This window comes from Tympanuchus pallidicinctus, unplaced genomic scaffold (assembly GCF_026119805.1).
Source record: "Tympanuchus pallidicinctus isolate F22 unplaced genomic scaffold, pur_lepc_1.0 scaffold2, whole genome shotgun sequence".
Classification (NCBI taxonomy): domain Eukaryota; kingdom Metazoa; phylum Chordata; class Aves; order Galliformes; family Phasianidae; genus Tympanuchus; species Tympanuchus pallidicinctus.
Genome location: NW_026294721.1, coordinates 11,221,032 through 11,247,215, shown reverse-complemented (window position 1 = coordinate 11,247,215; position 26,184 = coordinate 11,221,032). Strand labels below are relative to the sequence as shown.

Genomic DNA, 26,184 nt, shown 5'->3' with positions numbered 1-26,184 from the left:
TAACTGTTAAGCTTGGTGTGACATTAGAGGTGGGTGAAAAAAGTCTTAGGGTGAAAAAAATTATGTGTTCCTAAGAATCTGTTTAAATACCAAGACAACCTATAAATTAAAAAGGAATACATACAGGGCTGCATTTCATATGCGTGAAAATCTGTTTACAGAAAATCTTCGAAAGGACAAGATGTGTGTCAGTAGGGCAGACATAAACAGAGTGAATATTGCCTGTAGGGCAGATGTTTCTATACATATACACAAACATACACACATATATGTCTATTAAGAGACCTGTTCCAAGTTTGCCACTTAAAAATGACATGCTGAAGTAAGAATACAAATGTTTAAATAGCCGTCATTCTCTTTACATGAATGGAAAAGGCAATGGCAATAGAACACAGAAGACTTAAACTTCAATCGAGTAATATACTGCACCTTTGCTACAAGAACTAGAGTTCAAACCTACAGGACAGAATTTGTTCTAAAAAGCAACAGTAGGCTGGAATTTTCCACCACTGTATAAAAGCTTGGTACTGTTTATTTGCACGTATTTGCTCGTGTTGCCCTGGAGTAAGGCAGGAGGATTATCCAGGGGGATGAAGTGGGTGTCACTATTGCAGTCAACATCCCGTGACTGCACAGGGTCAATCCAGCTCAGCTATTTATGTATCCTGAAATATCTTGTTCAATTCATTACCTATTTCCATGTAATTCAAAAGATGCCTTTAAAAATACAGAAATAATTTTGCAACAGGAAAAAAAAAAACACAACAAAATCAACACAGAGATTTAAATTCACGTAGAGTAGCTAACACATCAAAATAAACATATTTTCCCCTTGTGCATATATCTGTATTTATAGCATTATCTTGACCATAGCGAGATAATAATTTGCAGAATATGACTTCAAAAATGCACATAAGATACATAAAATAAAAATAGCTTAAATAAGATTATCTTCTAGAAACACCAACATGTGTTCTTCAGTCATGAGCTATAGTAAACCACTGAGAAAGAAAATACAGAAAAAATTACACATCCTAATTAAGACTGAGGTCAGAACTTCTTGATATTCAGTACAAATGCTTACATCTTTATCAACTCTTCCTTTTATTTGCAAGTGTTTGCAATCAAGAATCTGTGGACTCACTCTCAGATCCTCACAGCACTTGATTAGTTGCTTTCAATGAACTCTGATTTGTTTATGTTTGCAAAGCACAGTTGTAACAACATATCATGCAGAAATATTTTATTGTTATCAGGATTTTCCATCTACTATCATGCTATAGCTTTAAGTTGATGATAAGTCAAGATTTCCTACTGTGTCTTATGGAAGTATAAATATTTCAATACAATGATACCTTTGGCTTTGTGCTTAAACAAGGCAGTTTAAAAACAGTGTAATTTCTACAGAACAGCAGACTGTGTGAAGAACCAGTAAAATCTATGGTACAGTGCTGTTAAAACACTAAGACGTCTTGGTTGAGAAGATACCTACAAATTGTTCTTTTGCTTATTTTCATTATTTTAGAAGGGGGTGGAAGATAAGGGTGGACAATCTGAAAGCAGGACAGTAATTATGTTTCCATGAAAAGCCTTGGTATTGGCCTCAATCAGAGTAGGCATGAGGGACAGAACAAAGTAGTGTTCAAGCTGGGCTCCAGCAGCTCCTATGTGACTACAGTCAGTAGCTGCCCATTAGCCCCATGAGTGCTTTCTGGGACTGGCAGGGTTCCTGAGAATAACACTGTGTTGTCAAATCACAAGGCCAGACAAAGCAGCTGCTTTGGCAAACAAAAAGCTGAAAAGAAACAGCACAATGAGAATATAACCATAAAAAAGAAGAGGGTTGTGCTATGGTATGGGTCCTTAATACTATGCTCCACACCTGCATTCTCAACCAATCTACCAAAATACTGAATACAGATCTGCCATTCAACCTGCAATAGCAAATAAAAAACTCACAAAACTTCAGGATGATGGATGGGCAGATTTGTGAATAGTCTGTTACCACTTCACCTGCATGTGTATCTTCCAAGCATCCATTTTAGTACAGAAAAAAACCTACTTGATAAATCATAGTTCCACCAGCAGTTTCTTGCCACTGCTCTTCAGGGTCCTGCGAGCAGCCAAAGGGGCTGCCAGCCTGCTGCCATCCCAAGGTAACAGCAGATGGCTCTACCAGCCAAGCTATGCTGCAATAGTAGAACTGCTGAGTCAGCAGCCAGGCTCCTCCTGGAAATCCTTTCGCATTTCCAGTCAGACACAGAAAAAACATGCTCAAGATGTGCAATATGCGCCTTATTACTTAACTGCAATTTGAACAGACATTTAAGATCCATTATAAATTATTTTTTAGTAGTAGCTTGGCAAAGGAAGGTGGCACTCAGTCCCGTGGCATTCACCCTGATAAACTAATGGTAAGCTAAGAGAAAGAACATCCAGAAGGCTAAGGCACCTAAAGCATAAATATTCTTTGAAGACAATAGTTAAGTGATAGGCATATGACGGAAACTTTGCTCAAGTACCAAACACTCAGGGCTGTCAAACTGCCTAAAAGAAGCAAATTGAGTATTTTTCCCAAGCATAAGATTCTTAACATGTGTATTTCTTTTAAATGCACATAACCATCATTTTTTTTCACCTCATGGTGGAAAATCCATCTTTCTGGGAAACAAGATGCACTTCTTGAATGCAGTTATTTACTTAAGTAGTTATTTCACTTTGGTTAATTTGGATGGCAAGTGCCTTTGTGTATCTTCCAGTAATGGCAGGGAAATTCAGAAATTCAAACACTGGGCTCTTACTTCTAAGGTAATAGAGAGCTGAGGCACCAACATGGAAGTGCATAACATTGCTGTATCTCGCTGCCTTTCACAAAGCATAGACAGTTCCACAGTGCCTCAGTACTTCTGAGAAAACACCTTGTAATAATGAGTAGCCAGCACAGATATGAATAGAGCATACCACTGAGATAAAGGCAGCAGGTTCCTTGCAGACCATTCAAATCAGAGGTGAGGTTCAATGGAAGGATGTTAATGCACTGCCAATGGAGAACCAGTTAAATATGCTAGTTGTTCATTTCAATGGGAAATTTCTTTAATTTTCAGTATGGTCTGGTTCTCGTGGCTGTACAGCAACCTCAAGGATATAAGCACCTCTGGACCATCTGAGGAATCAAGGTTTATGTGAAATGCAAACAGCAAGATGAATATTCACCTGGAAACATTACTCGACTTTGAGTAACAAATTCTATTAGCACAGGTTTAAAAACCTGCCCTATGGAATAAAGAAGAACAGATAACAAAGCTAGTAGTGAAAATGATATTGCACTTCAGATACTTCATATCATTGAATGCTTTAACAAGTATGAAAAAACTGCTCAATTAAAAAAAAAGTTGATTACATCCCACATAGCATGCATGAAGTATGTATGCACAGTTGGTATTAGCAATCCATCTACATTAAGTATCTTTTCCATGAATACACTACCCGTTCTAAAGGAGCACTTAATAAATGGAAATCCTCCCAGTGAGCTCAGTGAGCCCTGCATTTCAATCATAGAGCCTTCATTTTTATTCTGAAGGTAATAAATCAGCCCACAGATGATTTGTCATCATTCTGAGACTTTGACATCTCAGGAAATTTTGCATTACAAAGAAAGATCTGAAGTGTAAAGAAGTGCCTTGCTACTCGGAAAAGCCAACGTGCAAATTTTCCCTACCATCTAATAAGCATGTGTAGATTTCTTAAATTTCTTACTTTTTCTTTCATGATACTTCAAATTCTGATGAGAAATGGCCATCCCTCTGTGCAATTAAGCAATTCATTTCACACACTCAGGCTTTTTACCTTATCTCTCAGCTTCCTTTTTAGTAGGAAACAGAGATTTTGAGAATTCCTGGTGCTTCCTGGTTATCGGATAGCTATGCACATTGTATGTGCTGTAAACAAAATGGAACATCTTCGTTTATGTCTTTTGTCCTCTCCAATTCACTTGTAGCACAAGCCAACTGTTCTCAGTCCTGAACCAACACCTTGGATGGCTTCAAGTCCTCAAAGACATTTGCTAGCTGGGGAAAATGCTACCAGGAAAGCAAATTCTATGGCAAATTTCAGCTGCTGAAACAATGACTTCATGCAAGTTCATCCAGCTGCAGACCCAACATTCTTGTTTTCTAGAAAAAGAGTAAGTAAAAGGTCCATAGGAATAAACTTTGTTTTACTGGCAGCTACATCAGAATTTATCTGCCTGCAAAATACACTTTTTGTCATACTGCTATCATTGCGAGAACACAAGAGTGCAATTCTAATCAGGGGTATAGAAATCACCTTAATAGTTCCTGTGACCCACTCTTATTGGATTTACGTCCATCAGCAAATCAAAGAAAACAATTTGATAATTTTAGCACAAAGCAGACAAAGGAGGATTTGCTAAGCTGCTTATGTCCTTGGCTCTGAAATGTTTGAAAGGTTCACGCTGATGTACATTTACAGGATGTGCACCATGGATGGACTATATCAGATGCTGAATTTTTGAATCTAGCATATCATCAAGAACAAAGACAAGAATATTGTTTCATTATATCACTCTTTTAAGCAGCTTCTCAAGGAAATCAAGATGCAGGTATGTAAGGTACTTAATAGTGAACAGTGGTGTAACTATGGTACGTGTACAAATTTAAACAAAGATGCATATAAACTGATATGCTTTTAGCTGTTATTCAAATCACTTAGATGATGGATAAAATTCCTTAATGAAAAAATAAGAACATAATATATATTTAAATCAAACGTATTTTAGCAGTTGTTTTAAGGATTATAATGTATATACAATGAAATACATATGGGACAATTGTCACACACATTAACTCAAGCTGTTGTATCTGCTACTGTAAGAGACGTAGGCTTAGGAATCCAAATATTCCCTTTAGTTTCATATTCCTAAATTGTGATTTTGCATACTGAACATAAGGAAAAAAAGCAAGCACACTTTAGTATCATTAAATTAAGCCTATTTGTGTTGCCATCTTGTTTTACTTCATGAACAAAAACTTTGGGCCAGTTGAATATATTACATCATCTTTGACATTCTATACTTCTCAAAATTATCACCAATATACTTCTTTACAGAGCAGGTAATAACCCCATTCCTTTCTGTGTTCTGTAGTCTCAACCATGATAATTCAATTAATTATTACTCAAGTAGGAGAATTGTTCTTACTAAGCTTTGTTACACACTTTGCAATTGCTTTATTTGCCCTCCTGAAGAGAATGAATCTTTTAGCAGCTCCACTGATGCATCTTTCAGCACGGAAGTTAACATGTACTCAATTACATGGTAGTAAACCAGTGAATTTTATAAATGCATTTCCCTTACAATAAATGTTTTTTATAAGCTGATACTAAACATGAAGATATTAATATTTAATATTACTATTACTTAATATTTACTAGTAAACTTGATTTATTACTAAAGTCATTTAAGCTTTAAGTATATACCGAGTGGTTATTCTAAGTCTGTGGGAACTCAGAAGACCAAACATTCAATTATCTTGACTCCTTGACTGTCCAGAAACGTTATTATTATTAAAATATTTTTTTCAGTTAGCGTTAGATTCTTGTTATCTATATTCTTGTATTTAAATAGAAAATTTCAGTGTAAGTAATTATCATGATATATACATGAATTGTGCATATGAAAGTACATTTGGCCTACACTCTTTACACCTTCTATTTTCTATATGCTCCAGCATTCTTTCTGTTTTTAGAATTTCTTTCTTAGCCTTCCACTGTCCTTGCTAAGAAACACAGGGCATTCAGAATTTCAGCATTCAAATTTCAGGTGAGAGTTTTCTAGATTCTGTTCTCAGCTTCAGGCGTGCAGTTGCTCTTCACTTGAGTACAACCTGAATCAAACCTCACTAAAGGCAAAAGCAGCAGATTTTTCATTTAAATTTGTAGGTATTGCACCAGTACAGCTGTCATCACTTACACAGACAAGTAGCATCACTAAAGCAATTAGCAAATCAGCATGGTTTGATCTGAAGCCTAAATAGACAGAAAACATATATAACAAAGCACTGTAAGATAAAAATGTAGAAATGACTAAAATTAACTCTCATCTGTGGGAACTAACAGAATTTTATTATGCTGCTGTTTTTACAGCAGCAATGATGGTTTGAAAGACTCAATATTCACTTCTGCATAGTAAATCAATACCACAGGTCAACTGTCATTAACCCGGTCATCATACGCTTCATGACTATAGATTACAGTTAGCTCCAAAAGCATGTGTGAATACCAAAAATGCACCATCACCAATAATCTATTGTACACTGAACAGTGAATACTTCCCAACTGCAAACATTAATGACTGCTAAAAAATCCTTGTTTGTCCTATGAATTCATCTTCACACAGCTGCATGCAAATAAATGGAGATGAACTTTGCTAGCACCATAACAGTTCGGATTTAAAATTAAAGCATTAAAACAGATGATATCTATCAAGAAATAAATTAGCTGAGAATTACCCCAACGACTAATGTATAAGTAATCTTAGTAATACTTTTGCCTTACTGACTGTGACAAAATTGTGGGATTTTGACCAAGTCACAGACTGGCAGAGGGCAACATGGCAGAGAGGAGAAACTAAAGATAAGATCTTCTCATGCCTGTCACCAAGCTACACCAAGCATAGCATCCTCTCTAATTTGATAAAATAAGCATCCATCTCTCTCCGACTCTCCAGAGCCTCCACAGTTAAACATTAAGCCTTAACAATTCTCCCCAGGTGAAAAATAAATGGTTTATCAACCATAACAGATTACACAGTGAAGTAGAATAACTGCTGAATTTATCCAAGTTCTACCTGAGCATCACTAATATATCAAGCAGCAAATCTCAGGTTCCAACTTCACACAGGCAATTGATATTTCAACAAATTGATGTTATTAAATGATGGGTTTCAGAGAAAACCCTAAAACAAAAAAAAATAACAACAAATATGTATTCTGAATAGCTGTGCTAATAGAGTCATATGGACACAATTACAATTACAATTACATTCTATCCTATGCATTTGTGAACAAGGTGTTCCCTCCCACATACTACATGATAGTATGGAAAAATTGTTCTACCTATGAGTTAGCAGTGAGAACTCACAGTGGAGTAGCATCCATTATGCTTAACTTATAAGCATTAAGGTCTCTTGCCTTCTCATAGAATTCTTGTCATGTGCCTTCTTCCAGTAAAACGTGCAAAGTGGTGTTTTGTGTTTATATCACTGATGAATAAATAATTCATCAGTGAATGAGCCTATGACCATCAACCTGGTCATAGGAGTAAAGGCTTCAAGAAAACACAGTTAAAATATTTACAGCTATATTCTATTTGGGGCTGGAATTTGGATGCCCTCAGCATTCCTGATTTCATCAGGAAACTAATACACAAGCTTTTTTTCAGGAGATCCAGCAACGTGGCTCTTACTTTTTTAATTAAAAAAAAAAAAAGTCAACAGAGCTTGCTTGATTAAGAAGTTGATATCACTACTTCAGAAATATACTGTACTGCTCTACTTGAAGTAATCTTTTCTAGGAGAGGTTTTTTATAGCTACACCACCACATTTTTCTCCTTTTGAGAAAATGCTTACTGTGAAGCATGTTATTTATGTAAAATCCCCTCCCTCACAAAACCAGCTAGAAATAATCCTAATAATTTCTCAAGTGCACAAAAGTCACAGCTCTGCACAGGCTAAAGCATACATGTTAATTTTAAAAGAAGTCCTGTTAGAAATAAACTGGCTTACAAAAGCTCATAAAAAGACTATAGCATACAATATAACAAATACAGGAACAGCAGTGGAGCAGCATGCACCCTATGGCTAGGAGCAAATAGCACAAGCTGCTTGTGACAGATTTTTAATTAACATATCTTGCCTCTCACAAACAGAAGGGATGATGGAAATCAAAACACCATCAGTGACTTGAAAGGAATACTGTCATTATGCTTCAACCACAGGTCTGTCCCCCCGATCTGCATGTTGCTCTCTGAGTTAGTAAAAGTTTGTATGTCTTAGCAAGTAGATCTAATCAGCGTTTGTCTGATTTGGTTCCACGGAAGCCTGGTTTCCTTCATGCATATTGGATATCCATGAATGATTTTATTTATACACTAATAATAACGCGTATGTTTGGTGGCCCTGCTAGGCAGGGGGGTTGGAACTACATGATCCTTGAGGTCCCTTCCAACCCGGGTGATTCTGTGATTCTGTGAATAATAATGTGAGGCTAAACAGGCACAAGATGAACAGAGTTTCCAAAGCAAAACAGGGCTTAACATCCTAAAACATGTTTATTGCATTCAAACGTTTAAGCACAGTGACTAAAAACTAGGGCTTCAAATCTACACAAATGAGCACACATAAAGCAGCACAGGCTCACTTTGGACAACTTTTATTCATGCATGTCTGCATCCTTTTCAGATAGCATATTCTTCAGAAAAAAAACATTTGCCTTTCTTTGTAAAACCAGCAGGCCCATCATGCTGCCATGTCATTCTCCTTATCCTCCATTTCAGGAGATAAAGAACGGTACATACAGCAAAAGCACTGTAAAGTGCATAAATGTGAACAAGTCTTGACTACATTTTTGCCAGAATACAGTGTAGTTGGTACTTGTTAACAACCCTGTGTCAACAAAACCTCTGGTATCCATAAATTCATCAAGAAAAGAGGACACTCATTTAATGTAGCATCTAAATATATTTAGCACATTTAGAACAGCTTCATTCTTATATGAAGACTCTGGCAACTCCAAGGTGCTCTCTTTTTTGTAGCATTTCAGCTTCTGCCACCAGCTATGGCAGACACATTTAGTCCTGTGAGGATCAGCCCTGTAACACTACTGTTCCATACTATGGCTTTTTGTTTATTTTTCTGTTGTCTTTTTAAGCTGTACATTTTTGCACACAACTACTGGATTAACAGCACTAACCACTGGTCCCATACAAATACAAACCTCAGGAAGAAAACAACTGAGAAGAAACTGAGTAAAGAATTTCAAATGCAATATGCTTGCTTTCCATACTTTAGGGAAATTAACTGCCATCTTTGACGTTATTTTTCCTGTCAACAACGGAGGTTAAAAATAGATGACTAAAATGCTTAGCTTCTTATTAGGCAGCAGAATTAGCTTAACATGTCCTGCAGGGCTGCAACATAAGTATGTTGAGATGGGCACAACACGAAATTCCAATGACACACTATAATGTGGGTCTGGAGATAGATACATAAATATCCATGGCTAATGAGGCTATGCTTACATTACCATTTTGCTTTAAGGCAGAAGAGAAGTCTCATCCATTATAGGATAAGGGACAATGGTTCTAAACCAAAGGACGGGAGATTTTCACTGAATGTCAGGGGTAAATGTTCACTGAAAAGGTAGCAAAGTGCTGGAATGCGTTGTTCAGAGAAGTTGTGGATGTTCCTGGAGGTATTCAAGGCTGGTTTGGGTGGGGCCCTGGGCAGCCTGATTTAGTGATTGGCAAGCCTGCCCTCAGCAGCAGATGGAACTAGATGATCTTTGAGGTCCCTTCCAGCTCAAACCATTCTATAATCCATCATGTTTGACTTTAATGTGTGGAGCAATCCATAAATACATAAACCAGACTGAAATGAAGGTATGTTCTAACATATCTTTAGCGAGCAATACATGGGGCCAAACTAACAACCCAACACAACCCAAAGAAAACATCTAAAATGCACTTAGCATAGCTGTAGTGTCCTTGGAAGTAAGTGTTTCGGTCTACAAATCTACTCCTATTAGTACAACCTATTTGTCCTTGTCATGCTTAAACAGGAGCTCTGCCCAGGTGTACAGTGGGACCACAGAAAGGTCTTAGCCCATTATGGTCCCTCAAAGATTACATGCCAGACAGGGACAAAGGACCAGATAGTATCTAGTCTGGTGGAAAAATCTCACACTTTATATCACTTAGATGTAGAGAACTTAGAACGAAGTGTTCAGAAAGAGTGATCTGCTTCTCTGAAGCTCACTCTTGCAAATATCAGAAAAAAACCTTATCATCTGTCAGATCCAGCAACAGACAAACTATAAACAAAATCTGAAATGCCATGAGCTTCAGCAGCGCCTGACTAAGTGTCTATGAGAGATAAACGGGAATTATACAATTAATAATGTATTCCTCAGATGTATAAGGTATTTCTTCAAAGGCTCTGAGCAAAGATAGATTTGTGGTTGCTTAGAGCCAAAAAGAGATTTATTTATTTATTTTAACTTTCAGAGCTACTACAAGAGGTAAAAAGACTGATGCTGTACTCACTAATCAGTGGCAACACAGAATTCCATTCACTCCTACTAAATGTCAGTGAGAAACAGTATTTACTAGTTCCGAAAAAAAAAAAAATAATCAAAATTCTGTCCAGAATTTTCAATAATTTCACCCATGATAATAACATTAAGCAGATAACTTCTGACTCTATCTTAATTGATCAAATTTTATAGATTTAATCTACTCTTTCTTTCTGACACTTTTACAACTAGTTTGTGTCTACTTTCTCCAGCCTTCTGTACACCTTCACTGATTGGACACTCATTAACAAAGATTTAAGAGTTGCTCATACCCTCTTGATCTCAGTGTTACATCTCCCAAACGAAGAGAACATACTGAGGGAGTAAGAAAAGGAAGACTTTTAGAAAGCAAGAGCTCAATTCAAACACTGTCAGCATTTCTCATCACTGTAGGATGAGAGAAGATGAGCACAACAGTGCTAGAACTAATGTAATATACCAATCTAGTCGGTGTTAATCTACAAAGCAAACTGAAACAGAGCTTGAGCCAAACTGAAATGTAATTCCTAACCCAGTAACCTGTACTTGAAATAGCAATAATGTCCTGCATCCATTTGCGTAGTATGTTTTGAATACGTGATTCCAGATTTGCAAAGAAAGCAGCCAGAGTAACCAGAGAGCAGTCTCCAAGACCTGCAACATCTGGCTGCATCTTCCAGATGTTACTATAATGAGGAGCCATACAGGAATTATTCTTATTGGAATAATTAACTCACTAAGCCATGCTGTTCTCTTCTCTCCATGAATATCTGAACAGAAAGACCCATCATCTTACAAAGGATTGTTTAATAAACAATTACCACACTTCCACAAGGCAGGAATTTCCCTCCATCTATGTTGTGTTTGTCCTGAAGGAGATAAGGCATTTCTGAACCAATGCTAAGGCTTGTTAATGAAGGCTTGTTAATACTTTTCATAGTGTTAAGGCATACAAGTTTCCCTCCATTCTGGCTTTTCCTAACATAAGCCTTAAACTCGCAATAATCGCCCCATGGAATCCTGTGGATGACTGTAGTTCTACACACAAGAAGCAGACTGTGCAACAGGATGCTGTAGTGAGACAGTGGCTCGTTCTGCGTGCATACCATGCCCAGGCCCACAGTGTCCTCTCACTGCCCATCTCCCTGATGAGGGAGCAGTGCAAGGTATACACTAAGCCCCACTTGACAAGTTGCAGTGAGATGCTGCTGTACGGGCAGTGGCAGCCACCACAGAGTAACGCCAACAGGAGGGTGCAGAGAGAGCGGGGATTACCTGCTGGGCCTGCTGAAGAAGCTCCATTCTCTCGTGCAAGATCTGGCTGTCAAACTCACGGCTCTGCCTCAGGATCTGCCGCCGCACCTTCTCCACAGCAGCCCGCAAATCCTCCCTCTGGGCTTCAGTCAGCGATTCGCTCGCCCGCCTTCCCGTGTCCTGCTGCAGGGCATTATACAGCGTGGCTTCCAGCTCCTGGATTTTCTAAGGCAACCCAAATCACATACAGACAGGCTGCCGTTTGAACCCAGCAAGCACACAACCCACCCGCAGCTCGAGGAGAAGGCCAGCGAGCACAGCCGTGGGCAGGAGGGAGGAAGGACACAGACACGGGACAGGAACAGGACAGAAAGCAGCAGCCATGAGCAGTGAGGAGCATTCCACACACAGTGCGCAGAACCACCCAGCACCAGTACACACCTGGCTGATTTCTATTCTACTAAATGATTAATTTCTTCCTGGGTAATAAGTCTGCTTTTAATATGTGACAAGACACCCAGAGCCCCGATACCAAAAATTACAAAATCACCGAAAACTGAAAGTTTCCCTTCTGTTGCGACTGAGTTGCTAAGTCACTCTACAAAATGAAAAGCCCGTAGCATACAGAAAAAAAGCTGTGAACAACAAAAATAGTAGTGCCTTTTCTCTCTGGCCTTACTGTCCTGCTATCCACTGCTTAATATCGACTTCACTCCCTTTGTTACCTATGACTGCAAGCAACAAGGAGAGAAACACTGCAGGGTGCACTAATCTCCTCAATCTCTCACTCTTTGTCAGACTGCTAATCAGATTCTAATACACCAACTCAAACTGAAGCACTTGACAAAGCGGAGAGCACAGGAGAACCTGTCTGGAGAACCATATTCCCAAGAGGAAAGAAAGAAAGGAATCATGACAGTATTTCTCTTGCTCCTGTGGTTAAAATATTTCTATATTTCCCTCTACAAAACAATATAGAATGCTATTTAGTTCAAAAACATTTGACAACATCCCTTTAGCCCTCTTAACACCTTTTTAAGGTAGGTAATTCTATCCATATTAGTGATGCATAAGCAGCAGCACAGAGAGGTTAAATGGCTTGCTCAAGGTCACGGTGCTAGAAATAGAGCCTGCTTGCTTCCATCTGTCATCTGCTCTGAGCATGAGACCTTGCTCCTTTCCTGAAAGTATTTTCCCCATAGGAAATATTTATGATATATAAACAGTTCTTCGTGTCATTATATTTTGATTTCCTGAAGTCTCACTGCTAAGAAAGTTAAGTGTGCGGTTTTGTCAATTCCTAGATCATTCCCAAGGCTTCATTTTGTGTTGCATAGCCTGAGAAAAGGCAAGGTTGTAGCATTCCACTTGAAAACTAGGAAAAGTAATGTTAGGTAGGACAGCACAGCACAGCAAGAAAGAGCATAGGAAGAATAAGCATTCCCAGCAATACTCACAAATGCTTAGGGAATAGTAATACTGGAGGAGTTCTACAGTTATTTCTGGTGTATTTTATCAGGATAGTTTCATGCACAGACAGACCAGCTCTTACCACTCTAGATGTACTAACAACAATTTAATGCATTTTAGAATTTATAAACAACAACAACAAAACAAAAAACATGACACGTCTAAATACTACAATTCCTTTCCTAAGTCCTCATTTACGTAGCACTTGATTTCCCTGACTGGTAGAACACTAGGTAAATTAAAAGAGAACTCTATTTAAAATCAAAAGAAAAAAAAATATTTTACCAAATCTGTTCAAACATGAAAATTGAATGACTGTTGTTTTCCTACCATGTATGCCTGGTCCAGCGCTTGTTTTCTGTAGTCGAGTTCTTCCTCTAAATAGCCCTTCTGTTTACTGAACAGGTCCTAAGAAACAATAAAAGCAAGGAAGTGTTTGTACTTTATCTTAATTCATGAAGAACCATAAATGCCATCATTTTCATGTAAACTCTCTGCTTGAAAGTAAAAGAAAAGCCGTAGTCAGTGACAACATTCATCAGAAGGATATTTGGATATCAAATTTACAACAGAGGCACTTAAAATATGTGCGTGCTATCAACAAGTTGTACCCAATAGTACAGACCTCTACATCAGCGTACAACGCTTCCTTGATCTGTTGCAACCAAAGGTAGGGAGGTGGATGCAAGTGTGCATGCATGGATCCAATGTCAATTATGTGCAACAGATAGGTCAAGGAAGGGGTGGTCATAACAGCAGTGAGGGCACTTGAATGGTTTTCTGAAAATATCCAGTATGACCCTCAAGGAAATCATGAGACAACCCAAAATCTGTGTTGTTTAGCCTCTTCCAGGAAGAATATCAGAAGGTGCAGGGCCAGAGCTAGATCTTGCAGCAATAATCCATGACATGCTAATGAAACAGGAATACAAATTCAGTTTTCATCTGATAGAGGTGGGAAGCCAATTCAAAACGGGTAATGTGATGCCCAGAGAGATTAAGTGACTATAGCTGCAGAGCTGAAGAAGTTTTTGACATGCCAAGGATTTGTATATATTTAAAATCAAATGAACTAACTTCCACAGAATTAATAACTTATAGCTGATATTTCAGTGAAACTCAGAATCTGAGAGGATGACTTTGTGAATATTTAAACAGTTTGAAGAATAGTCAAACTACAAGAAAAACATGCTTCCAGAGTGCTTCAGTGATAGTAAGTAGAACATAAAATAGTAGATTTTATTAATTTTCCTCTCTAGGTAGAAAGCAAAGGCCTTTTGATCAAATTTAGTATCATAAAGTTTGATTCTACTCAACAAACACTTGCAATCCATGCAGACATAAATATAGCATGTAATACATAGAATAAACCACAATTTGTTTATACAGGAATCTTAATATGGTTGTTCTAGCTTTTATTAGTATATAAAGCAAAAGTCTCCAGTCTTGTTACATCCATCAGTTTATTTTAGTACTACAACCATTTCCAAATATAACAGAAGGACTTGCTTGCAAACTATATATATGTTGACAATACAAAAAAATATTGAGGATCATCCCCAAGTAAACTACTTGGTCAAATTTTACCTTCAAACATTTAAAAACTGTTGGAATTGCACATGACATGCGTATGCCAGTGTAAAATTTGCATAGCTGTGAACAATACTGATGGCAAACTCTCACTGCAAACATCTGGTTTAAAAGAAATCTTTCCTGATCCACAAATTAATGCTTGACAGGATCTGTGATCCGTCTAGAAAGACAGGGGTCTCTTGCAGGTGCTGCAGAACCTGTTTCCCAGTCTCTCACGGACATCATTCTGAAGAATGTAATATGGTATTAGATACTATATCGAATCCCACCTCAACTGCCCAGGTGACATTATTTTCTTAGCTTATGGCAACAGCTCCATGGCTGTTGTAGAAGACATACTGTGTAAAGCAAAGTAAAGTACAGGCCTGGTCTGAAGCTGCTTACAAGTAGCTCACAGTAGAGTCAACTGACTTGCCCAAGACTACAGAGAAAATCAAGCTACCAGTAGATCCCAGAATAGCAGCACAGCTGCTCTGGGTCATATTACCTCTTCAAAAGCCATTGTAAAAGATAGCCAAGAAAGCAAGAGAGAGAGAGACCAAGAGTGAGATCTTGAATACTTTACATGGGCTCCAAGGACTTCTGGACCAGTGGCACGATAGAATATTATTTCTAAACTCATTTCACAATTCAGTTTTTAGAGACCATCAGTAATTAAGACTTTCAGATTGCTATTTTAACAATTAGAGAGCAACATCTAAAAGCAATACAGACATTAAATGGGAAGATAAACTAAGTTAGAAAGAAATTGTCATTTTCCACTTCCTTATTTATAAAGAAACCTAATATTTCTGGGCACTTTGCCTCTCTAAAACTTTCCCATTTTTCCATAATGAATTAAAAATTGAAACGCTAAATGTGGGAAGGATACTTATATTCAAATAAAGCCAACACGATAGGCCATGCTCAACACAGTCTGAGCACTTCTCTTTTTGTACACTTCTTCAGTGGCTCTGGGTAAATCACTTAACCTCTCTGCCTCTTTTTCCTATTCTCTAAGATGCATGTAATGTTGATTACTATCTACCTGGAAAAGATGGTGAGGATTAAATTGTTTTTGTAAAGCTATTTGAAGATGAAAAGCACAGCAGGCATGGCAAACCAATAAAAAGAAGCAAATATTTCAAAACTCTTGGCTTAACATGTGAAAAGGTAAGGTTGTCAATCTAGAGTAAAAGAAGGCCTTTACAATTTGTCCAGAGACTGAATATCAGAGAGCAAAGAAATTCTTGACAATTCTTCTAGCATGATTAAAAAGATGTTATTGCCAGACAAATTAATGCAAAGAGAAAGCACAATTTCACACTGTTCAGTTAATCTGCTCTGTAAGGTTATACCTTTGTGTACTATTTTGTGTCTATTTTAGTATTTTTGCTCCAGATTGCCTTTGACACTTCCATCCCACTCCAAAGAATACAAGCAAGAAACATCTCTGTATACCTCTTGCAAATTCTACCATGAAACAATCTCAGTAAAGCAGAGAAAGGCAGCAAAGCAACCTGTGGTGAAGCTTAAAACTTGCTTTTGAAATGAGTTTAACCATATGAATTATGTTTTTGGTGTTCTTTCCTTACCTTCTCATTCTCCAGGTCTAACATCTTCTGTGTCAGTGCAGCTTCTGTTCCCTCTATCTGTTTTAACCACTACATGAACACAGCAATATAAAAAGGAGAAAATGAGAAGTGAAAAAACAGAGCTTTTGAAAAATTTGCACCAAACATTCTCCAAGTTTGTTCCCAAAGTTCCCAGGCATACACTTCAGACATATTAATCTATTCATTTGAAGTAATGCATGACTAAGCAGGTTGTGAAAGCAAGCAGAATGAAAGACTGTAGAAACACAGTCAAAAGTAATGTGGAGATTATTTTCTAACAACTAGAGACTCCTTCCTCCTGTAAAATTCAACAATGACTTTGGTGAACAATATAAAATCAACCTGATTTTTCCCAGCTTAATATATCAGTGCTTGTTGTCTTGATTTGTAAAAACATTATGATGGCATTAGGTCTGCACTTTCCCAGAAGACAATACAAACAAAAGACAAAGTGGCAAGCTTGAGCCTTTCTTTTGCAGTTGATACTTTACTGATTATAGGTACACTTCTAAAACATCAGTAATGTAGAAGAAATAATAAAATGGAAACACAGAAGTTAACATTGTTGCTCTCACAAAACCCTTATTGTGGGGATAAGGAAAAAAAAAAAAAAAAAAAAAAAAAAGAGGATGAAGAATTTTACATATTGTAAAAGCTAAGTGCAGATATAGAAGGTACCTCCTTAATTACTTAATTAACAATCATCAGGACTATATTATATTCAGAATTTATCAGAATGAGTAGGAATGCTCTGTGTGTATTCATTTATTTTCTTTTTTATTGGACTACAATAAGGATCAATGTTTTCAGAGAGCACAGTTTAGATTAATGCTTCTTTTCCAAGGTCCAGTTCCAATTAAGTCCAACCACAGCTTTGCCACTGAGGATGAATAATTATGACTTTACTAGATTGCTGCTACTTAGTTTAATTCTTTGAATAAGGATTACACATCAACTTTTTAAATTTAGGATTTTGCTTTACAAATAAGCAAAATGTGAGTTAATGAATTGATGCTTTTGGATCTTCCACTATTCAAGAGTTTGATGGATAAAAAAATGAGTCTTGTTTTACCTACTTAGTATGTTTGTCTTAGAATACAAAGCTGAAAGAAATGACCAGGAACCTCATATTCAGTTCTCATCATAATCTTTGTGTTCTTCATTTTGAAGGTGATGGACGGAAGATATTACTAAACAAAACTGCACCACTGATAAAGGATTCTGCAAGACAGTGAGCATTTGGAACCCTTGAAATCAATAGAAATTGAATGTACTCATCATCTCTCACAGTAACCCTCAATAGGTGCAAATGAAAGGTTGTTTGCAGAATTAGAGGTCTAATTTTTTGAACCTATGGGTGACATGCAGAACTAAATTTTGATTCAGTTCTTCTCATGCAAGTCATTCTGGAGCCAAGGGGCACAAAAGGACAAGCAAGTATTTATGAGTCATAATCAGTTGTAGCGTTCAAAGCAAGCTCCTGGTAATGTTCCAGCAGTACCCAGAAACCTTCTTTGCTTGATTTCCGAAAAAATTACTGCTAATGGCTGAATATGATAGATTTGATTATCATATTGATAGATTTGAAATAAACATTAAGCGTGAATAACTAGCACACATGAATGTAACTAGCATATCTATGTCTGTAATGCCTTTGCTGTATCATTATAAGGTGATTACATATGATAGGTTCTCATAACTAAGGATCTGTCCCTCACATAGCAGGACATCTGAGATAGTTACATTACAAGAGAAGAGGCATAGATTTATTTTGGATTTCTTCTAACCTAAATTGTCAATGCATCCAATAGGACTTATGTTAAAGCAATAATCTAGTCTTGTTTATCAGATTTTGTATTTTACTTTGCATTTTATCTCCCCCAACGTGTGCTGTAAAACACAGAATTTTAAGAAAATGTGTGGTACTGTGTTTCTTACTTTGAAGACAGCATAGGACTATTTTCTCCTATTCCTTGTCTTTCGTGTCTTGGTAAATTTTGGATATGGATAGTGCTTTCTTACGGAGTTATTTGATTAGATTGTACTTCAAGTACCCACCAGGAAAAGGAAAAAAAGTTTCATGGTTCTCAGAGTATTCTTTTCATTAAACTGCCTGCCAGGTGGTGCTTATTAGGTGACTGTGACGCTCTGAATTAAACTATAGAAAAGTCCAAAGATGAACAATTTTTATTTCATTCATTTAATGTAGTCTATTTGCCTAGGAAAGATAAAATGAAAGACTCCAACTTTCTGAATGAGTGTTGAGTTTCTATAAAAATTGGATTCTATGGTAAAATGATCATAAAAATCCTTTAATGCAAACTAGGAAATGGCCATATAAACCCCACAAATGAACAAAACCAACCAAAAACAAAGCAAAAAAAACTTCACTATTTTACTTGAAATGTAAAAGCACAACTTTTACTGCCATTAATTTTATGTTTCTATTAATTTGAAGAATTACTTCTGCTTACAAAACTAATGCTGTGATCTATTGCTACTGGAAATAACTTACAGGTAAGAGTGAATTTTCTAAGCTGCACCACTGACACCAGTTAAAAAGTTGACTAATTCGAGTGACAGTTTTTATGCAAGGACTTATTTAATTAAGTAATGATAAGTCAGTCCCATCCCTAAAGGCTGGCCATATCTCATCTTTCCTAATCAGCCTTCTCCCGCCTACTGAATTTAAAGGACAGTGAACATTACCTCACGTTTTTCATGCTATAGTACAGTCAAAAGCTCTTTTAGCCGTCCTCCTCATTATTATTTTTTTGCTTATACTAATTAGTTACTTAAGTTAATAAATATTAAATTGCTTTATTTAGGTTACCTAAGTTGAGATACTAAGATAAATAGATTAATAAAATAATGTCAGTTAAAGCAATGATAACTTATTCAACAAAATGCTCGGATTTCAATTTTAAACTTTTGTTTATGAATTTTAAAAGCATAGGAAAGATTTTGTAGTTAACTATGAAAGGAAGCGGTGAAGTTCCTTCACTACAAAAAACAAGAAGGTAAGATATTCTTAGTTCATTTTAAGTGTCATCATTACTCGTGTGTAGATTATGTTCAGTCTGTAACTGGAGAAGTAAGTAGTCGTTGAGTGACTTGCACTTTTTTGTTATTTTTGCCCACTATACAGATCAAAGGACCATGGGCTATTCAGGATTCTCCATCATGCATAGAAGTGGGCCAAAGTGGACTAATAGTGTGACTTAGAGAGAACATTGCAACAGCCCAGGAGAGTCCCCTGGAGAATGTTGGCTTTTCTCAGAATGAAGCTGCTCTTGTCCAGAGGCTTTTTAGTAACTTATTCTAAGACATATCTCCAGAGAAAGTTTTTATTTTTTAAATTGATCTTATTTGAATGTTAGATTACACCTTAAAACATCACAATCCCAATAAAATCATGTAAGGATGAATATATGCTCCTTTCCAGATCCCTTTAACAGGAAAATCATGCTTCTCTGACAAAGCTACATGAGATCTCAGCAGACATGGTTGGTCTTTTAGGCAGACAAAAATTTTTACTGAGTTCTACCTTTTCACAGAGAGAAAGTACAGTCCCAGCTTGGATTATTGCAACCTGTTCTTCATTTCTCAAATTCTAAAATACAAAAAAATGCATTTTAAATTGGATTGGAAATCCATTCTTCAATACAAGTGATGAATTTTAACTGCAATGTAGAGAATCAAAGTAAACAAGTTACATTTAGTACTTTATAAACACGTTCAGGAAAAGTGTAATGAAATGTAATGACTGAAAATTTAGAAAAGTGCTTAATCTCTGCTCTAATTCAACATACCATTCAACAGTTCTTTTGCATCTGTTTATTATTTCATGAGAACCAAGTTGTTTTTGTCAAGGATTTTGAATTTTTTTTTCTAGCCATACAAAATAGCAGTTTGCTATATTACATATATAGCTATGCAGCAGTGAAGGTTCCCTCAAGTCCAGTTCAGCCATGCCTCTATTCCTTAAAGGCATATAAAAGAGCAACTCCTCTAGAAATAGCCACACAATTTGCAGCATAAAAAAATAGATCTGGAACTTAAAATTAGTACAATAAATATGCCAAACTGTTAAAGCTACCTGTAAGCATCTCCATGGTTCTTTGTGCCCCAACTGTATAACCAGAAATTTATTTGGTATTTGGCAATGCAGGGGCAGTTATCCTTGCAGTTTTTCCCAGTAAACATCCTCCTGCAGAGGCATCCTCATTGCAGCAGGTACTGCTATTACTACCTAAGAGATACAAACTGGTTCTGGCTTTGACTCCCTTGATTTTCTCCCCTATGCTGCTTTATGCCTCATTCTTGCACCTACTACAGAATCCTTTCTTTCAAGTCATTCAGCCATGATCAAATCCTGTCTTGAGGAAATACACTTTAACTTCAATTTATCTGAAATCTTTTGTATAAGTAGTGTCTGATGATTCACATTTTTTATACAAGTAGAGACATATAAAAATCACTCTACATTTTCTTATGTGTTATTCTGTGCAGTGGAAAAAAAACCCAACTGCTTGAAAACAACAATAAAGCTAGTATTACATTTAAAATTAAAAATCATTACCCCATTATCTCCAAGAATATCTAGTTTCTTCATGAGTTCTGATATATTCACATCCTGAAAAAGATGTTCAATACTATTTTTTATAAAGAAGGTGAGAAACAGTTTTACATGCTGCATTTTAGGCACCTTTGCATGCAGAGTCTTGAAATGCCAATAAGTTAAACATGAGTTTTGCATCATAACTACAAAAGTGTTACTGATAATTTCAGAAACAAAGTCAAATATCACTTGAATACAGCAAGCTACCCTGAGATCTGTGCATCCTGCTGATGTACACCAATGAATGAACAAAAATGATAAACAGGCATAAAGTACCTTTATTTTTCCCCCTCACAGTTTGGTGTGGAGTGTGAAGCACATCAGGCCATAGAAATTAAAGGGACAGTAAAATAATAACTAAGAAGGTATGTTGTTTTTTTCTCTGCTTGAGCAAAACAGAAGAGTTCCAGATCTGCATTTTCATGGCAGAGGGGAATGTGCACAGAGGGCTAAATGTGCTCCTGCAAAAACTGCTAACTCACAACCTCCCTGAGTAGAAAACCACGTTTCTCTGCCAGTCACCCCCATATCCACAGAGAACAGCAACCAGTCACTGCAACCAAGGCAAACACTTCACTGATACGAAAAAAAGAGGAGGAATACATCCACAGATTATGAGATTTAAAAGTGCCAAGGATCATTCCTAGGCAGCAGAACTCTATTTTCTACTGTAAAAAGTTATTGTAAAGGTTCCTGGAACTGCTTAACCTGTGATAAGAACACATACTAGAATGATTTCAAGTTTGGCCCACAGATTATTGTGGAGCAGGGATATTTCCTTTGGCTGCTTGTATGCAGTTGTGCTTTTTGAAGGTAAGAAGGCTTGATTGGATGAGTACAGACCGGCTGATGTTAGTCCAAAAATGTTTAATATACACACATAAAAAGACAGCCATTATAATGCTGGCACCCTCAACTTTTCATATTCAGCACTTCTTAACAGAGATCAGCATTCCCCAATGGCTGTACCTTGGCTCATTAGTTTCATTACTTACAGCATGTTACATGCTGGTTTCCATCTGTGTGCTATGCAGTTGCATGGTACAAGAAGTCAGGATGAGTGATCTTTCAATTTCTTTGAAGTGAAATTAGCTGTGTTTGCAAAGTACATAACTATATCAGAATATATTTGCTCACTGTTCCACATCCAATAGACTCCAGTGAGTAAGGTTTAATAAGGAATTGAAAGATTGCCTGAAAATCAGACACAGCTGTGGAAGAGAGTCTGTATAAAATAGAATACTCTGGCTCCAATAAGGAATCATGTATTGCATTTGTCTATCATGGGAAGTACACTTCCTCTCTTGCCTTCCACCTCAACACTGCAGCATTGCATCTACAAGCCACAGCAGCTACTAAACAGCACACATCAGTAATTTTAGGATGGAGCAGAGCTTAAAATACTCTTGTATTTGGACTGAATTGAAGTCAAAGCTAATGATTCTGATCAGCAGAATCATTATGACAATATTGAACAGAAACTTTAGCTGATCCTTCACTGGTCAGGATTTGGAATTCAGTAAGACATGCCAGTTCTTAGCCCTATTAAACCCAAAATTCTCATTCTAGTTAATTTCCACAAAGAAGCAAAAAGAAGTATTTAAAACTCAAAGCAGATTTTCTATCACTCTGAAACTGAAAACATTTAAAAGCAAACAATTTAATATGCCCATATGAGTTGACCATCTCTGCTTCCAGGCAAATAAATTGAAAGAATCGAAAGAAAAAAAAGTAATAAAAATAATAAGAAAGAAAGAAAGAAAAATCTTTCATGCAACAGAAGAAAATAGTTAAAAATGAATCCTGTACCAGCTACAGTCAACATGCAAATGAGAATAACAGATACGTTAACAGCAGATCTGGCATCCTCTGGAGGCTCTATTTGAAAGGTGATATGCTTGGTGGTTGGAACACGAAGAACTTTATAATCCCTTCCAACCAAAACTCGTCTGTGACTATATGTTAGTTAATGACAGTCAATGTGATTTAGGGACATGACTAGAGTGACTTTTAAATTTTTTTGTAAAGATTCAGTTCCCTGTATATACATATATACATAAGAGAGAACTACACAGCCTACACTCTCAGTCGATTTCCTCTACTGATAGTATTATGCTTATTAAGGGACTGAACAGAAACCAGCTTTCTGTTAAAGAGCTTGTAAACTGACCAGTCTTCATTTTCATTTACAAAAGCCTTACAAATGACCACAATGTATTCTTATGAAGCCCTTTACCGAGTTGAAAATGTATTTTCTTACTATACTTATTTTTCAGATTTTCTTCCCTACAGCAAGATAATAATAATGGAAAACCAATCATTTGAATATTAAGCTCTTCATTCTGGCCATCCAACAGTTCCTAATGCCCAACATATACCTTTATTCCTTCATGCTGACAGAACAGTTGCAGCGCGCTTCCATTGTTTTCAGGGAAGGTGGTTAAGTGAAGATTAAATGCTGGCGACCTTCGTTCTCTCTCCTGAGGAAAGATTTTATTTAAAAACAAGATGCTTGATTAACACATATCTCCCATAAAAAAAAAAATAAATAAAAAATAAAAAATAAAGACTTGTATATTAAAAACACAGATTTCTTTTCATATTCCAAATTTGTGGAATTTCCTCCTGTGTTCACCATACTTGAAAGACTTTGGGCTTAGCTAAGCACACAAAATAATTTTGAGTTCCAGTTGATTCTATGTACACAAAGAGTTTGCAAAACAAATACCTACACTTCAGTAGAAGAAACTCTTTTATGTTGCCCAAATTACTGACTGGAGCAATTGTAGCTATTGCAATAATTAATTCCAGTTACGGTCTTATATAACTATTGTTCTCTTTCAAGAAAAAAGTGATCATTTAGCAATAAGAAACTGCAGGAAAAAATGTAAACTCTGTCACCAAGTAATACGGTTATGTATTCCATCTAAAAAAAATTAAAGCTCTATATCTACTCTATTCTACAGTTATCCTTTGGATTAGAACATGTAAAATCCTGTCTTATTCACTGCACAATCCCAGATGTTGCAATATGCCTTTATGCCAAAAGTAAAAAATCATAAATTCTCATCCAATCATCCTTGATTTTCATGTGTTTCTTCAAAATATCAACCTATTATTTCTTCAGAAGACAAAAAGAGAATAAAACAACAAATAAGACCTTACTTAAGTGAAATTTCAAGATATTTCTGGGAATGACTGGAATAAGACTGCAAATCAAGGCACTAGGATGCACAATGAGCAAGCTCACTGTGGCCATGGGAACCCAGGTGAGAAAAACTGGATTTCCTCTCCTAACGATCACAGAATCACAGAATCATCCGGGTTGGAAGGGACCTCAAGGATCATGTAGTTCCAACCCCCCGCCTAGCAGGGCCACCAAACATCCACATTCAGATCAGGTTGCCCAGGACCCCATCCAACCTGGCCTTGAACACGTCCAAGGACAGGGCATCCACAACCTCCCTGGGCAGCCCGTTCCAGGCCCTAACCGCTCTCCTTGTGAAGAAACAAGAAGAGGCATTGCCAACATTGCCTTCAGTTTCAGTTTTAATGAAAGAGAATTGCTGGAAATTTAGTAAGTTCTGTTCAAGCATTATCTGATTTCTAAACCACAAAGGAGGTGTTTTAATTGGTAATCACAAGTGGGAAGCGCCCATTCACTTAAGCGGGTTACAGAGTACAGCAGCTCTTGTTCATTGACTAGTCAAGCTAGGACCAACAATATGGAGGGAAAAATCTCTCTTCATTTTATATATTTTTTTCATCGCATAATCACTATTTTAAATAATTTTTCTATTAGCAGCATAATTTTGAAATGAATTTAAGTGACCTAGCTATTCAGAGACAAAACAGAAGCTTAATTCTTTTCCAAATTCAATTACCAATTTAGATATTTTTTTTTTTAATTAGTGACTTGCTATTACACTAAACTCACCTGGATTTGCTTGTGTTAGATTATGTAGAACTGGTTCTGTTTTCTACATTTATGTAATTTTTATCTGACACAGTTTAGGTGTTCTGAAAAAAATGTTCTGGTTATGAGAAGTGTTCATGACTTTACTAAAGCATTCACGTTGTCAATCAGGTTTGTGTCTAAATGCTTGCCCACAAAGGAAAAATGTCATTTACTGCAATCATACAAAAATACTCCCCTTGTTATCCTGTGAAATAAGTCCTTAAATATTTGGCAGATAATGAAACTAGACCATTTAAACTGAACTACTTTTCAAGTGATTTTTGTATGTGGAAAATACTTTCCTGAAGAATGTTTTGAAGCAATTTTCCTTTCACGGGCATTTTTTCAGACTGCTGTACTTCTAAGAACACTTACATTTTAATGAGCAGATTCTAAGGTAACTGAAATTCTGAAAGCTGAATTGTTCAGGATTTTAATCTACAGTTGTTCAGCATTCTAATTTACAGTTGCTTAATAAAATATAAAGAGTATATATTAGAAAGTACTTTTATTTTCCAGAACACGTACTGAAATTCTAATAACGTAAATTCTTAATTTTAAATATAATATACTATGATATATGGTTGATAAAATAAATGATTAAAAATAGATTAAGAAATATCAAAGGTAAAAGAAAAAGAGAAATGTCCACACAACAGGATGACATGACGTTTTCATCTTTATCAGAAAAGTTACACATGCCAAGATTTTTGGTGAAACGTGCTGGGTGATGAAAATTATGGAGAAGTGACTCTGAGAGAGTTCCAGGAGTTTATTCAAGATGGTGTTCAGACGGCTGATGATCTCTGATATTGAACTACATGTTATCAGACAGTATGACTGTGCGACTGCATCTCACACAAGCTGTTTACTCACACTGAATTTTACATGGGTCTCGTTTACAAGGCAACGAGGACCATTGTTTTCTACTGTGATCAGAGGCTACGTGTTCAAACTGTCATTCATGACAATAATTTCACAGTTATTTCACAGAATTTGTTAAAGAAGTTTGCTATGGGCAACTTCCCACTTCCACAAATTGTACTCTAATGCTGACTTTCTTAGAGGTTTATTTTCTTTCTTCTGAGTGGTGAAAATTATTTTCATCCCATGAGCATCTTATACCATCCGAAAATATATTTCAGGTAAGAAAAACTATTTAAAAACTACTTTGTTCTTTTGATACTGTTTTACTTCATAGCACTGCTGTCAATCTTAAATCAGTGTAATTAAAAGCAATTATACATTGATGTGATGGATGTGTCAGATCTTTAGAATTCACTGCATGCAAGATGTGAGAAGGTGTGTTAATTGAAGCAATGCCAAACGAGGCTGTAGTATACATA

At 36.5% G+C, this 26,184-nt stretch overlaps 1 protein-coding gene across 4 annotated transcripts in view; it reads right to left on the bottom strand.

Annotated features, from left to right (window-relative positions):
- The window catches only part of JAKMIP1 (janus kinase and microtubule interacting protein 1), a 124,906-nt gene that overhangs the window by 5,347 nt on the left and 93,375 nt on the right, over positions 1-26,184 (bottom strand). For all 4 annotated transcript variants that reach the window (XM_052682031.1, XM_052682032.1, XM_052682033.1 and 1 more), the window contains 6 exons: positions 23,259-23,360; positions 20,842-20,895; positions 19,807-19,872; positions 16,239-16,307; positions 13,402-13,479; positions 11,623-11,826 (listed from right to left, as the gene is read on the bottom strand). In XM_052682031.1, the coding sequence (XP_052537991.1) occupies positions 11,623-11,826; positions 13,402-13,479; positions 16,239-16,307; positions 19,807-19,872; positions 20,842-20,895; positions 23,259-23,360 (573 nt within the window). The remainder of the gene's footprint in view (positions 1-11,622; positions 11,827-13,401; positions 13,480-16,238; positions 16,308-19,806; positions 19,873-20,841; positions 20,896-23,258; positions 23,361-26,184) is intronic.